Consider the following 12518-nt stretch of genomic DNA (forward strand, 5'->3'; position numbering starts at 1 on the left):
TTCTATTGTTTCGTTTTACAATCCCCTCTTATCTTGTATACACATTTGCCCCTTTTCAATATCTTTCTTAATAATGTCACTTAACCAAATACAATTAACATCATACATACATCAACCCCTCAACTCAAGAGTCTTCTTCTCCAGCCAACTGAAGATGAAGTGAATATTTATAATGATATGCAAAATAATGCAGCAATAAAACATGTGTTTTATTTGGTATTGTTGAACAGGTTCTCCATACAAGTAACACATACAGTACAAAGCATGTACACCAAAAAGTACACATATTTTAGAGTGTCAAATTAAGGCACATTTTAAAGGCAACACTACCATAAGTTATACTTTTACATCATAAAAACAATTCAAGTAAACTAGCTTTAAACATATGAATTGATAAGGAATTGTAATACGCTCAGCAACAATATGGTCTTCTGTGATGATACATTTATATTGTCATTTCAGCTTAATGCTTAGCTTACTCCATGAGTCAATAAATATATTTTTTTTTAAATAAATCTACCATATAGTGACTGATAAGAGCAAATTAGTTAAATGGCATCAGGGAGTGCTAATGCTCAGTGCATCTACAATACGCGCAAATTATTCTTTAGTTTTGTACATCAGTGTTTAACTTAAACATATTTGTTCACTACATTGGACACTTGGTGTTGCAAGGATCACCTGACCTAAAAAGGCCATAGACACTGACCAATGGGAACATGGATACAGCACCAAGCATGGAGCCCAGCTGCACCACTGCTCCACACCACACGAGGGCGCTGTGGCCCTCGTCCCTGAGAATCACCCCGATGGTGACCTTCACGTAGGAGAGTGACAGGACAAAGAGGATCCAGGCCAACACCTGCAACACAGGTATCAATGTATCAATATAACACATTACAAAAATCTCAAACCCAAAACATGTTCTTGTAGCTATTTTAGCCTTCAGTCTACTCTGTTTTACTGTGAATAACTTTATATTTGTTAGGAAAAACTAATACAACTTAGTTTAAAATATATCTAGCATAGGAAATTCTGATTTGATAGGCCACAAGCCCAACCATAAGTCTTTTTAAAAGCTTAATTTCTTCTTGTGTACATCTCTTTCCCAACAACCCAAATTATAGTTTTTGGACTCTGATTACTGAAAGTGGTTCTTAAAAAGCCATGCTAAGACATGTTAACGTACCCTGTTCACTTGCTTTTACTTTTCACCTTAAATAGTGTGTAAGGCTATCAACCTGATAGCAGTCACATAGCCATCAAAAGCAAATACAGTGTGCAACAAATTACTGTTCAATTGGCAAACAAGTTTAGACAGTTTTGTCTTAATCAGCTCAAACAAGGTTGAGTAATTCTGCAAATAACATAGCACTTCAAGTTGTTTGAGAACTGACCATGCATGTGACTATGACAGGCATAATGTACTTTCATTCATTCTTACAAGACAGAACAATCACAAGACATCCACATGTAACAGCTATTAGGTGACATATTTCTCATTTTTTATGTGAATTTCATTAGAAAAAAGAATCCTACTATAACTGCAGTTCCAGAGGCACTGTGGACCAGCAAGGGGCAAGGGCTAAGAGCAGCCATGGCCATGTTGTAGGCTCCGAATCCTGTCCCAAACATGGTCAAGAAACCCATGAAGAAGAGAGATCTGGAAACAAAAAATGAATACATATGGTAAAACTGAGCTTTTTTTTTTACACTGATCCACTTTGCTTCATAAGCTATAAGCTTAACAAACTCTAGTGACCTGTAGGAGCAACGTGTTCAAACTATGATTAATGGAGGAAATCAGGTGATGTAGTATTAAGTTCAACAAAGTCTGCAGAGGAAGGGACAAACAAAGGAGGTTCTCGCAGGTCGCTGTTTCCCTTGTCCTGTATCAAGCTAAACTTCAATTTAGACTTTCATTTAAGTGACATAGCAACCAAACTTATTTAAACCACAACCATGATATTTTACAAAAAGGTATCAATTAGATTTGTTTGTATTAGCCTAAACTAATATAGTAGTTTTGTTTTAATTCACAAAGTAATGTCTAATAGGCTACCCGGCACGTTGAACAATTATGCTAAAATGGTTCCCAGTGCATTGATAACTAGTAGGCATTTTCAATTATGACTGAGTTGTATTTATTTAAATACAATGTTACTGGAGGAGACATACAAATCTCAGCCTCTATATAAAATACAAATTTTAGGTAAAAAGATGGTTCTAGTAATTATTCTTACCTAATCGGCAAAAACATGGCAATGAAGCAGGCCACTGGATTGGCAACAGCTGCCATTGTGGCAGCTAGATGGTAGGCTTTGTTCCCGTAAGGCAGACAGGAGTAGGACTGGACTGAGGGAAGGATTGCATTGGTCAGAGCATTGACCCATGCTAGTACAACAAAGATGAACACCACCTCCAGATTGCTATACGTCCCCTTCCCAAAAGAGCTCTTGGCTTCCCTTTTGGATTCCAGGTGGCTGATCATAGGCTTCTGCTCTGGTGTCTGGGTGTGCAGAGACAACCCTTGCTCTCTCTTGCCAGGAGCCAGATCCCCACTGAAGTACAAGTCATTCTTTCTCTCTCGAGCCACAGATGGGTGATGGTTGAGTAGGATGAAGGCTACCAGGGAGACAACCATCATGACACTGAGGAACACGAAGAACACCTCGGCTGAGAATCGAGCTGGCTGGTAGATGGCCTGCAGGTCTCCACTGCCAACCATAGTAGCATTATCAGCCGTTTGATTGGCTACCACAGCCAAAGTGGCATTCTGACAGTGGACTAACCCAACACCTTGAATGAGAGCCACCAGTGCAGGCACCAGCCCACTGAGGCCTTCACCTACGAAGTACGTGGTGAGGTACTCTGGACGCAGTCGCATCATGAAAGGCAGAAATGTAACAGAGGAGGTGCAGTCCACCACAGAGAGCAAGAAGGTCAACACCAGCAGGGGCACACTGTGCAAAGAGTCCCCTATTGTCATTGTCTGCCTCCAAAAGAAAGCCAGCAGGAATGTAGCAACGATCCCCAACCCTACAATGCCGTAGATGACTGGACGCTCATCTAGCACCCCTGGGCGGAAGCGGTGCATCAGAGTGATGAAGAGGGGACCTATGTTGGCCATCTGGATGAGGACTGTGAGGTACGATGGCAGATACCATCCCTCTGGATTCACTGTTACGACCAGAGGCAGCTCCACCCACATCCCGTTGATGGCCACCCAGGAGCCCATGCCGAACAGGCACGCCAGCACGTGAGTCAGCAGCGACATAATGGAGGCTGGAATGAGGTCAATCAGGAAATACAGATCTCGCAATCTAAAAACCGACACAAAATAGGACAGTTTATTAGTACACTGCAAATCTTAAATGGAAATAGAGAAATACCCATGTTTTTATTGAGATGATATTTTATTAAAATTGGAATATCAGCCTTTTAGTTTCAAAAACTCTATGAATGTGTTAACACATTTTAATACATTAGTTGTCTGTTCTAAACTTGGAGTAACAAGACATTTCAACTTTTCCCCGAATAGGTGTAGTGTTTAAGATGTGTCTTGGAATTGTAGTTATTGCATATTTTCCTCATATTGTACAGCCCTATCAAACACACCAACTAAAGCAGCTTACCCCCATGTTAGCAAGTTCAACCTGCTAACATGCTAATGATAATAACATTTGAATGAAGGTGTTTATCTGTAATGTTTAGCATGTTTACCACTTTATTGTTAAGCCATCTTGTATTTTAACATGTTAGCATGCTAACAACAACTTTCACAGCCATCCATCCAATAATAGTTTGAGTGTTTTTAGTCTGGACCTATTGCTGACTGTGCCATCCCTAGGGACAAAAAGCTAGCAAAGATTAAAAGTGTTTCAGGATTAGTGTTTTTCTAACTACATTATATCAAACATAATTAAATTAAGTTTCAGTAAATACACCATAGCAGGGCTAATAGTGTTACATAGTGTTACTGAGTACGACCTTCCCAGTGTCCCTGTGTTCTGCCTCTCGAAGCGATGCCTGACCTTTCACACACTGACACACTGCTACTATAAAAAGACCCATGCTGGGACATAAACAGACACGTCAAAGGCATATCAATGTGAAGCAATGTAATAAAACTACATCCCAAGTGTTATTGTGAAGGACTTGCTCCACTCAAACCATAATCAAATTGTAAACTACTAAATTGTAAACTACACCGACACATTTGGCTGCTATTACTCTTTTATTGCAGATATTGTGTTTTTATAGAGAAGTGTCAAATAACAGTTTTAATGTCTAATAGACCTCACGTCCAAGGTTTAATAGAAACATGTAAGAACAAGACTTCCTTTATTTGATCTGTAGGCCTATCCTAAATATTTTTGAACCAATAAAGAAGTGCTGACTACGTGAGGTAAACATGACCAAACTGTGTCCTGCTTTTAAATATTTGTATATTTGTAAAACCCTTGTCCTTTTTCATCCTTTTCAGGTTAGCATATGGAGGAGGAGATAAGCTATCTAGTTCTAGGATAACCAGGAAATCCAACAACCCATATTACCTTCATACATACAGGTCATCTTCCTCATTTCTACAAGGTCTCAGACTATCTCATCTTACCTTGTTCAGAACATAACCAGAAAGCTCTTCTAGTCCCTCTTTCCTCTCAAAAACCGTCACCCCATTGTGATCATTTCTTTAACACATCGGCCGCAAGTCTCCCTATTCTCCTCCACACACACAGCATTCACAGGCTTACATTCTGCTTCCCTGTTTCTGCTGCGTTTGACAGGGGGAGGGACTGCACAGGCGCACATGCCTTGCACCACCATGACACTTCCTGATCTCCCTCCTATACTATCGCCGGAGGTCGGTTTCAAAACCAGGCAACCATGTGCTCTGTGCCTGTGGGTGTAGAAAGAGGAGGAAGAGATCAGTGAGACTAGCTCCTCCTTTTCCCTTTCCCTCCCCCAACCGGTTTACGACCTTGTGGCCTGCCCTGAGCCCTCCTTTAAACACACAGGCTACAGAGTGAGTTGAATGAATGCACCGGCTTTGGTTTCACACTCAATAAAGACACGACGATATTTGAAATCCCACACTGACTTTCCTTCGTGTTCGCTGTCCTTGCCTAAGTGAATGGCCTGCTCAACCTATAGTGTCCTCTTACTGTGCCAGCAGTACAATTGCATAAACCAATAGGTTGCATCATCTTTGTTATGAAACTATTACATATCTGAAAAGACCAGCATGTAAAGTATACATGTCTCAAACACACACAGTTGTTACAAAATTACTATCAGGTCAAGTATAGTGGTATTCTGGTATCCATATATATATTTTTCTTCACATAACCTACTTTGAATTTTCATGATATTGTGTCATACTTTTTATTTGACATGTGTTATTGCATAGTACTATAGGCTACTATTATTTATAATTTAATATGTTAAAATATAATTTATCATATTTATTGAAATACTATACCATTTTGTTGTTTGTTTTTTTCAAAATAAATAAACTATGATGCATTTATTTCAGATTTTTTCATTATAGTATGTGTTTTTATCTGATATTATCGATTTACATATATTTATATTTTTTATCGATTTATATGTTGTTTTTCTGTATTTTCCACATACTATACCGTGTCATTTTAATGTGTTTTTTTATGTAATATCCTATGTCATTTACTTTTTTATATTTTCCACACTATACTATGTAGTTTTTCCCGTTTCTTTCAACATACTAGACCAGGGGTGTCAAACTCAATTTCATCACGGGCCACATCAGCATTATGGTTGCACTCAAAGGGCCGGTTGTAACTTTAAGACTATATCATTCATTAATATAACTTCATAATTAACTACGTCTGAAAGCAGAAGTCTAGAGCAAATAATTGCAAGTCTCTTCAGTAAGAATGTCACAATATGGTTTTAAAAGAAAAGCCACATTCTGGAAAAACATTGATTGTGACATTTTGAAAAAGAGAAGTGACATTTTGAAAAAAAAATCTATTTATGAGAAAAAGGCTAATTCTAAGAAAAAAGGCATATTTGGAAAAAAAAAGGCAAATTCTGAGAAAAAGGCAAATTTGAGATGCATTGTGGGACATTTCGTTTATGGGCAACGTGCTTCTGTAAAGTAGCATGTAACCTATAATAAACATATTATATTCTTTGCAAGCTCTTGTGGGGCCACATAAAATGAAGTCGCGGGCCGGATTTGGCCCCCGGGCCTTGAGTTTGACACCCCTGTACTAGACTATGCAGTTGTGTTCATATTTTCGACATCCTATACTATGTTTTTTATTTCATATTTTAGACAAACTATACAACTGTGTAGTTCTTACAGAAAACACTCAATAGTATATTATGTCAAAAATATCAGAAACTACATAGTATAGTATGTCGAAAATATGAAGAAAAAAAAACGACATAGTATAGTATGCGAAAAATATTTTAAAAAGGCATAGTATAGTATGTCGAAAATATGCAAATAGCTACAAAGTAGAGTGTCTCGAAATATGCCAAAAAAAATCGATACTATTTTTTGTGGGGAATTATTTTTGTTTGATATATTTGTCAAACTTAATATGTTGAAGGCACTTAAAGGTCCCATGTCATGCTTTTCTGGTTATTACCCGTCCCCTTGTGTGTTATGAAGGTTTTTATGCATGTAAACGGTCTGCAGAGTCAAAAACCCTCAAAGTACACCCTGTAGCGAGTAAAACTCTAACACAGAAAATACCTGTCTATGCTGCCCCAAAACGCCTCGTTGGAGATTTCTCTTTATCCATTTGTTTCTTCCGGGAACCGCATGATGTCATCAAAATGGACCAATCCGCGGACCTCCTCACACACCAGGACCTTTAGCGTACATTTTCAACTAACAGGGAGTCCCATTGACTTGCATACAGCTCCCTGGTTGGTAATAGACGAGTTAGGATCGCGGAAAATGCTCTCTGCAGACCCATTCTCACAGCGTTTATAAACCTTTTTCTTGCTCAATATCAAGCCACACTTATTGTTTTTACTTCGGCTGTGAGTGTTTGTGTGTGCTCAGGATGAGTTTCGCGCTGTCTCGCTGTATCGCCGACCCGGAAACCACACCAGTAAGCCAGATCATTGAGCAGCGAGCCTCGCAACGTCCCGACCAATCAGAGCACACTGGGCTCACAGGGAGGGGGGGGCCGGAGCTCCAACAAGCCGTTTAGGACAGAGAGTGAATACCGGTGAATACACATACTATACAGAGATGCTGTATGAGAAACCAATGTGAGTTTGGAAAATTGCACAATATAAATCTATTTTAGTATACCTCAGCAATGGAATTATGATCAGTAGAAATGGCCATGACATGGGACCTTTAAACCAAATGACTGTGGCATCAGACATCTGAAATGTTCTCCAGAATGCCTTTCCACAAGCTCTCATTAATCTGTTATATTATTATCTACAGACAGTCAAAGCAATACCTTTAGCCAAGGTTGTCAGCTATAAACAGGAGTATAGAGAACTGCCTCGTCAAGGCTGAGAATGTGAGAGGATCCGTGTTTTATAGCAGAATGCAAAATACACATTAATTGGCTTACAGTGCATTTTACTCTAGACTCAGGGTCTCTTTTATTTGGTAAGAAAAAGGTGACTATTGTATTTGTGGGGGAAACTTCTGTGTAGCAATGCATGGAGTCACCGACTCAGGAAGGAGACACGGTGAGAGTTGGAGCTTTGATGTCAAACACTGATGGGTTTATTTCAGAGTATCGGCCGGAGGATTCACATCACAAGTCAAAGAGTCAGAGGTTCTGACTTCACGGTAGAGTTGCCACGTCAATTCTGAAGAGCCTCTCTCTATGTTAGACCTTTTAACTGGTTCACAGAGAGTAATCAACATCTCTGAAGGAGTAGACTAAACAGCTGGGAACACTGAGCCACCTGCGTCCGACACTCATGGCCTCAAAGATTTCACATTTTAGAGTCCACAAACACCGATAAAGAAGTGCCTCAGCGTTCTCACAACAATTACCATTCGTGCCAGACAAGTTGACCGGTCACAAACTGGTAACAACACATATGGCACCAATGCCTTTCCTTAAAGGAGATAACAGACGTCAGAGTAGATCATAAAACGTCACAGAGCAAAAGGTTAGATATCTAGAAGAATTATTCCTTAACAGTATTTAGCATGTAATTAAGTTTCGCCTAAATCAATAATAATCAAACAACCCTAATGAAACTGCACGAAGTTCACATTTTGACTTTTTCTATCAGTGAATGTTAATTTTAAGTTGCATCTAAAATACATATTGCATAGTACTTGGAAAGAAGGGAATGTTGATACAATGCTGATCTTATAGAGTTGTATAAGATGACCATGGTTGCTAAGGACGAGGTCAAAAATGCAGTGGAAACCTGCGAGATCTGGTTGTAAAAACAGTTTTTTTCTCAAAGTTTGTAAATTGATCCATTTTTACTTTAATATCCAAGTCACTAAATTCTCATTATAAGCTTACACTGTCTCAAATCCTCTCATCATTTAAAATCCCCTGTTTTCATTATATTAAATTAGACAAGATACCACCTACCTGTTGTGTGAAAGGACGTGCAGAGGCAGCTCTCGTGAGGCTTTCTCTATTCAGAGGGACAACAGCACAGCGGCCTTCTGATGTAACTGTGTGTAGACTATGCATGCACTTTGAGTCTGGGGCTTTGTACTTTACAACTCTGGATCTCTGAAGCTGTGTCATGTGACTGCAGAGGGCTGAGCCAGGGGTCCAGTTTGGGAACCAATGTCCTCCGCAGCAGGGGTGGGTGAAGGAAGGGAGTGAGGATGTCAGAAAGGATAGATGGAGGAGGAAAGAAGTGTAGAAAAAGTTTGCAAGAAAGAAAAGGAAACTGATGAGTCTACCAACATGAGAATGAAGGTTCTCTCCATTTTTCTAGAAGGAAAGTGGGGGCCGCTTAGCCAACCAGAAGATGACTTTGGACAGCTTTCTGTGATATCTGAGTGGGTGTTTGGTCAGGGTCAGTCTGGCTTTTGTTCAGCTCGAATTCCAGCCCAGATGAATGACCCCTGTTTGGCACCAACTTCATGGTTTTTCATTTAAGTGCCCTTGCACCCACCACTGGTGCCACATGTTCCATTCCTGAATAATAACATTTCTTTCCAGGCTTGTGACAATAAAGTGAATTACTTTTGATTCAGTAAATAAATATGATTTGAGCTTTTCTTGATTGGGACTGACCAACAACGTGAATACCAAAACAATGACATGTATTTTAATTGAACTAATGAGCACATTCTGATTTGTTGTTTGAGAATTGGCCCCAGAAATGTTTTGATTCAAACACCACATTAAAGCAAAGTTATCCATTTGAATGAATTCAAATGTGTCTCTCAGAGATCAGTCATGCGATTGGTTTACATAAAAAGTCTCTGATCTAAAAGCATGATGTTTGCATTATCCATTTAAAGGGGCACTATATAATGCTCATTTTCAGGTTCACATTTGTATTTTGTGCCTCTACTGTGACATGTCTGCATGCTTTAATGTTCAAAAAGGTCTTCATTTTTCTCATCCTGCCTGTGCTGCAGCACCTATTGTCACCCTCCGTCTGAAACCAGAGCCCAGTCTGCCTAACTGGTTAGCTGAACAGCTCTGTTGTGATTGGTCAAACGCTTAGAGATGTCCCGCCCCTTAGCCTATCACGTACAATGTGTTGGAGGGCTAGCCAATAGAAGCCTGAGTAGGAGTAGAAGGATTCCAATGGAGGTGTTTCAGGCAGGGGGGGGGGGGGGAGTGTGTGGGAGAGAAACTCTGACATTTGAGCCTTTGCAGACATGCACAAAAGCTTATACAGAACACTACAGGAAAGGTAAACCCCACAAATCTTAATAGGGCCCCTTTCATTTGTTATGCATTTTTATATTATACACATAATGTCCGAATCACACAAAAACATGTCTGCTGTTAAGTACATTTTATAACCACTGATTGCATGATCTCATCCATCCCCGAGATATTGCTTCATCTTAAGTGTATTTGTAAGCAAGCTTGTCATCCAGTCACAGGACAGTGTTGTTTTGATAAAACTGTGAGTCATGGTGAATATTTGTGTAGAAGTACAATACTCTGCTTTCTTTCCCCAAACTGCTGAGCTCTGTGTTTGAACAAATATGTCTGTGTTTTTGGAACTGCCTGTATGCTGAGAGTGAGTTTGAAAGATTCACTTGTTAGACATCAACAGGAGGGCAACATGAGCCGAGGATCCACGGGGTGAATTTGTACCGTAGAGAATTTACCTTTAAATAAGACACCAAACATAAGTCTATGTACACCTGACCTTTATCCTTATTCTTATTATGGTGAAGCATTCTTGCAACGGAATCATCTTCCTATATATTAAAAACGTATTTAAAAGTTTTCTCCTTATCATCAATATCTTTGGAATAACAATTGATCAAATGTAAATGTCTGTTGTATGAATCTGTGACGAACCCAGTGCAAAACACTTTTAACTTCTTTTAGCTACTTGTTTTGGGTTTGAAGCCGCAACTTTGTGGTTTTGGTTACTGCTATCATTACATAATCTTTAGCTATCAGCTTTCCGCAAAAAAAAAAAAAGCTTTGTTCCCAGTGCATGTGTGTCTTTTGATATAAACTTACATTATAAGTGATTGGTAAGGCCTATCTTTTAAAGTTTACAGTTACCTTAACTAAATACATGTGGAATGAAGGAATCTATATTGAATATAATTAAACATGCAGATTAATATAGCTTAAAACATGAAATTATTTCAACACCTTGATGTTTCATTTTAACAAATTAGTAATCTGAGGAACATGTATACGCTTACATTTAAACCAACTATTATGATGAGATGATTTGTTTAAAAAACACAATGGTGCTCAGGAGATCTGGGGCCTCATTTGTAAAGGGATATACGCTCAAAAAATGGCGTACGCCAGTTTCTACGCAATGTTTGCGATTTATAAAATACTAACTTGACGGGAAAATGTGCGGTCCTCCACGCAAACTCTAACCCATGCGTACGCACTAAGCACACAAACGGGAGAGACGAGAAACTGCGACACCGTTGGCAGAAGGAAGAATGGAGAGAAATATGTGGAAATAATACCATAAATAAAATGTTACCTCTCATTTATCAAATATGAAGAATTCATTTTCAAACATTGATTAAAGCCAATCTTAAAATGATTAAACAAACGCCTGTTTGAGACTCCTCAGTGCACACAAAAACATAACTTGGAGAAATAAATAAATACGGATATGTTATTTAAAACCACCTCGAATATGTTGTGTTAATGTTATGAAATGTTTTCCCATAAATGATGCGATAAGCAGGAGGACAGAATTACGTCTAAACTGACGCCGTTTTGCATTTCTATAGGTTGTAGATACGAGCATGGTTTTATATACTATCACGTTTAATCGTGTTTTATGCCGTTTGCCAAGACTTGATAAGTCGCTCGTAAAACACAGGAGGTATGGAAACTAAGAACACCATATGTGGTAAATTGTACAGCTAATATAACACAACCCATTAGTTGTATTTCCTTTAACTGGTGGATCATGGATATATAGTTGCTGATCGACAGCTGGAACATAAACCACCAAATACAACAAAATAATTTAGATCCAGTCGTCATGACTCCACTCCGGAGGGATTCCCCGATCATTTCTTACAGTTTCTCATCAAGGGGGGGTCTCCTGTCCCCGGGACAAACACACTGCCTGAGGAAGGTTATGTGTATTTTTTTTGTCATTAACTTTTTTCGGACCACTTATTTATTTATTTTGGTGACGATCCGACCTCCATGCTGCTACTCTGGTTCAAACTGCATCCACCCAACAATATGATTTATCTCCACCTCCCCACAATAACCAAAATCTGACACGGTGTGAGATGTCTTTTTTAGCTGTTCTATCGTCATTTCCTGCGATCTTCTTCATGCAGTCAGTCAGAATGAATGAATGAATGGGCGTTTCTTTGACTATTTATAGGCAAATATGGGCGTTACGAGTCGATTGTGATTTATAAAGGGAAACAGGCGTAGGAAGTGCCGTACGCACTTCTCTCGCCGGTACGCAATGTTTTGTGAATCGGAAAATGGCGGAAAATGTATGTACCTATTTTTGTGCTTTGTACTACAGTACGTAAGCAACCTTCCTACGTCAATCCTACGCAAGGCGTTATAAATGAGGCCCCAGGTGATAAGGTGGGTGGTAGTTACCTTGGTTGGTTATTGGCTTATGGATACACAAACCAAAAATACATTGTGACATCACAAAGTGGCCAAAATCTGGACAGCTCATTTTCAGACAGGTTTTTATATCGATGGATCAGGACAAAAGGAGAGAATCTCTTTACACAGAGGGGACACATATTTATGTAGAAAATATATGAAATGTGGATTTTGCATAAAATGTGATCTTTAAAATTCACTTATTGCATTAATAAGAAAATACAGAAACACCAGCAACGCATATTAGTTAGC

The 12518-nt window shown here is 39.1% G+C and overlaps 1 protein-coding gene across 2 annotated transcripts; it reads right to left on the bottom strand.

Moving 5' to 3' along the window:
- Positions 1-185: 185 nt before the first annotated feature.
- zgc:91890 (solute carrier family 52, riboflavin transporter, member 3-B) lies at positions 186-8691 on the bottom strand. Of its 2 annotated transcripts, none has more exons than XM_034128004.1 (4): positions 4616-4795; positions 2244-3323; positions 1540-1663; positions 186-862 (listed from the first exon to the last, which is right to left on the bottom strand). In XM_034128004.1, exons 2-4 carry the CDS (start codon positions 3275-3277, stop codon positions 650-652), a joined length of 1371 nt encoding a protein of 456 aa, XP_033983895.1. In that variant the 5' UTR covers positions 3278-3323; positions 4616-4795; the 3' UTR covers positions 186-649. The 2 variants fall into 2 exon arrangements, with proteins under 2 accessions (XP_033983895.1, XP_033983894.1); XM_034128003.1 differs by lacking the exon at positions 4616-4795 and adding an exon at positions 8583-8691 and having other exon boundaries at positions 517-862.
- Between the last annotated feature and the right edge of the window lie 3827 nt (positions 8692-12518).

Source organism: Trematomus bernacchii, unplaced genomic scaffold, assembly GCF_902827165.1.
Source record: "Trematomus bernacchii unplaced genomic scaffold, fTreBer1.1, whole genome shotgun sequence".
Classification (NCBI taxonomy): Eukaryota; Metazoa; Chordata; class Actinopteri; order Perciformes; family Nototheniidae; genus Trematomus; species Trematomus bernacchii.

What these genes read in the sequence shown, in the direction of transcription:
- zgc:91890 (XM_034128004.1), bottom strand. Translation starts at nt 3,277, where the DNA reads ATGTCGCTGCTGACTCACGTGCTGGCGTGCCTGTTCGGCATGGGCTCC. An exon ending in GCCATGTTTTTGCCGATTAG is followed by an intron (nt 1,664 to 2,243) that starts GTAAGAATAATT and finishes TTTTGTTTCCAG; the next exon opens with ATCTCTCTTCTTCATGGGTT. An exon ending in CCTCTGGAACTGCAGTTATA is followed by an intron (nt 863 to 1,539) that starts GTAGGATTCTTT and finishes CCTGTGTTGCAG; the next exon opens with GTGTTGGCCTGGATCCTCTT.